This window comes from Vollenhovia emeryi, unplaced genomic scaffold, assembly GCF_000949405.1.
Source record: "Vollenhovia emeryi isolate VEMERY1.0 unplaced genomic scaffold, V.emery_V1.0 DF946092.1, whole genome shotgun sequence".
NCBI classification, from domain to species: Eukaryota; Metazoa; Arthropoda; class Insecta; order Hymenoptera; family Formicidae; genus Vollenhovia; species Vollenhovia emeryi.
The window spans coordinates 1-1,534 of NW_011960274.1; the positions used below are offsets into that span (position 1 = coordinate 1).

Below are 1,534 nucleotides of genomic sequence, written 5' to 3' on the forward strand. Positions count from 1 at the left end.
GAGGATGTCCGATGTCGTACTGAAATTGCAAGAAATAATTTTCATTAATTCATATACATATTATATATAGATACATTATTTTTACGTTACTTATTTCTATTAAACAATCAGTGGTATAAAAAAGACCAATGAGAGTCAACGCGGTTATTAATGCGCACAGGTGCAACTCACCAAATTTTATTCAGAAAGCATGTGAAATGCAATAATTGAATTCGTTTTGGCTCAAGTTCGAGCCATTCTCAGCGAACACTACATTATGTTCGCTGAAAACGATTGAAACTTGAGCCGAAACATTCAATTATGTTGTATTTCACATGCTTCCTGAATTGGTGAGTTGCACCTGTGCACACTAATAACCGCATTGACTCTCATTGGTCTTTTCTATACCACTGATTGTTTAATATTGTGATCTTTATAATTTGTTATTTTTATTATGTACAGTTCATACATACTTGTTTTGAAGGCTTACATCTCGAAGGAAGCTCATTCGCTCGAAGTGAATCCACTTGGAAATCTTTTGAGCTGCCGAACCACTTGGCAACTCCGCATTTTTCCGATGCCTCCTGAATGTATCCGATAGAGTTTTCCACTTTTTTTGGCGTCAGCTAAAGTAACCACACCTGCGAAACAAGAAAGCACATTAAGGTGCAAAGCACATTAAGAAAGCACTCAAGGTTTTGAATCGAAGCTTCCAGATGCTCTCGTCTCGAACACATATATTCCAAAAAATTGTACCTTTCATTACTGCGACCACATCCATCCATAACTTCTCTTTGCTCCGAATGCCCCTTTCTGTAATTGGCAGCTTGAAGTTCCAAAGAGGCGGTCGTCTCCGAATCGCCTCGATGAGACGCTCTTCTATAAAAATCTTCCGGAGATTTTGATTCTCCGGAAGATTTTCTATGTCGAAGCCCTCCTCGTCTGTCATTTCTGCCTCCTGAACGGTCTCCTCTGCATCCTCTCGAACAAGCGCCTCCAAAACATTTTGTTCAGTGCCGTCCATCAGGCTTCTACGCAGAATTTTTCCATCTTCTGCACATACAAAAACTTTACAGTACTAGCACACATATTAAATTTTTAAGAATAGTATGCATTTCACTGCAAAGTACTTACCACACTGCGGATAAAAATAATATGTCTGCTTGTCCAGATAATAACTGGCGAAAGACTCCAGGCATGGGTGGCTTTGTATTTCATTGGCCATGCAAACCATCTCGCACAGTCCACATGTGTGAACGATTTCATTTTCCTGTAAAATATAAAATATTATATTAATTCCATTAATTAATTAAGCTTTGCAAGCTTTGAGAACAGTGAGAACAATGTATCAAATATCACGAGACACGCCCAGGCAACCAGCTGACGTCGTAATGACGTAAATTAACGTGATTTTTGTCACTAATTGGTGACTATGACCTAAATTGACGTTATTTTAAACGTCATAACAATGACGTCAGTATATACGCCATAAGTATACGTCATATATGATGTAACTATTGGTCTTTGGAGTGACGTTAGTTGGAAGAAGTAAGTA

The 1,534-nt window shown here is 38.3% G+C and overlaps 1 protein-coding gene across 2 annotated transcripts; it reads right to left on the reverse strand.

Annotated features, from left to right (window-relative positions):
• Positions 1 to 46: 46 nt before the first annotated feature.
• LOC105560256 lies at positions 47 to 1,297 on the reverse strand. Of its 2 annotated transcripts, XM_012009211.1 has the most exons (4): positions 1,114 to 1,297; positions 913 to 1,032; positions 736 to 868; positions 599 to 620 (listed from the first exon to the last, which is right to left on the reverse strand). In XM_012009211.1, the coding sequence occupies exons 1-4, from the start codon at positions 1,211 to 1,213 to the stop codon at positions 602 to 604; spliced, it is 372 nt and encodes a 123-aa protein (XP_011864601.1). In that variant the 5' UTR covers positions 1,214 to 1,297; the 3' UTR covers positions 599 to 601. The 2 variants fall into 2 exon arrangements, with proteins under 2 accessions (XP_011864592.1, XP_011864601.1); XM_012009202.1 differs by having other exon boundaries at positions 47 to 620; positions 736 to 1,032; positions 1,114 to 1,296.
• Between the last annotated feature and the right edge of the window lie 237 nt (positions 1,298 to 1,534).

Coding starts and splice junctions, on each gene's coding strand:
- LOC105560256 (XM_012009202.1), bottom strand. CDS start 1,213: ATGGTTTGCATGGCCAATGAAATACAAAGCCACCCATGCCTGGAGTCT. Junction 1,033..1,113: donor TTATTTTTATCCGCAGTGTG/GTAAGTACTTTG, acceptor TTGTATGTGCAG/AAGATGGAAAAATTCTGCGT. Junction 621..735: donor TGTGGTCGCAGTAATGAAAG/GTACAATTTTTT, acceptor CTTGTTTCGCAG/GTGTGGTTACTTTAGCTGAC.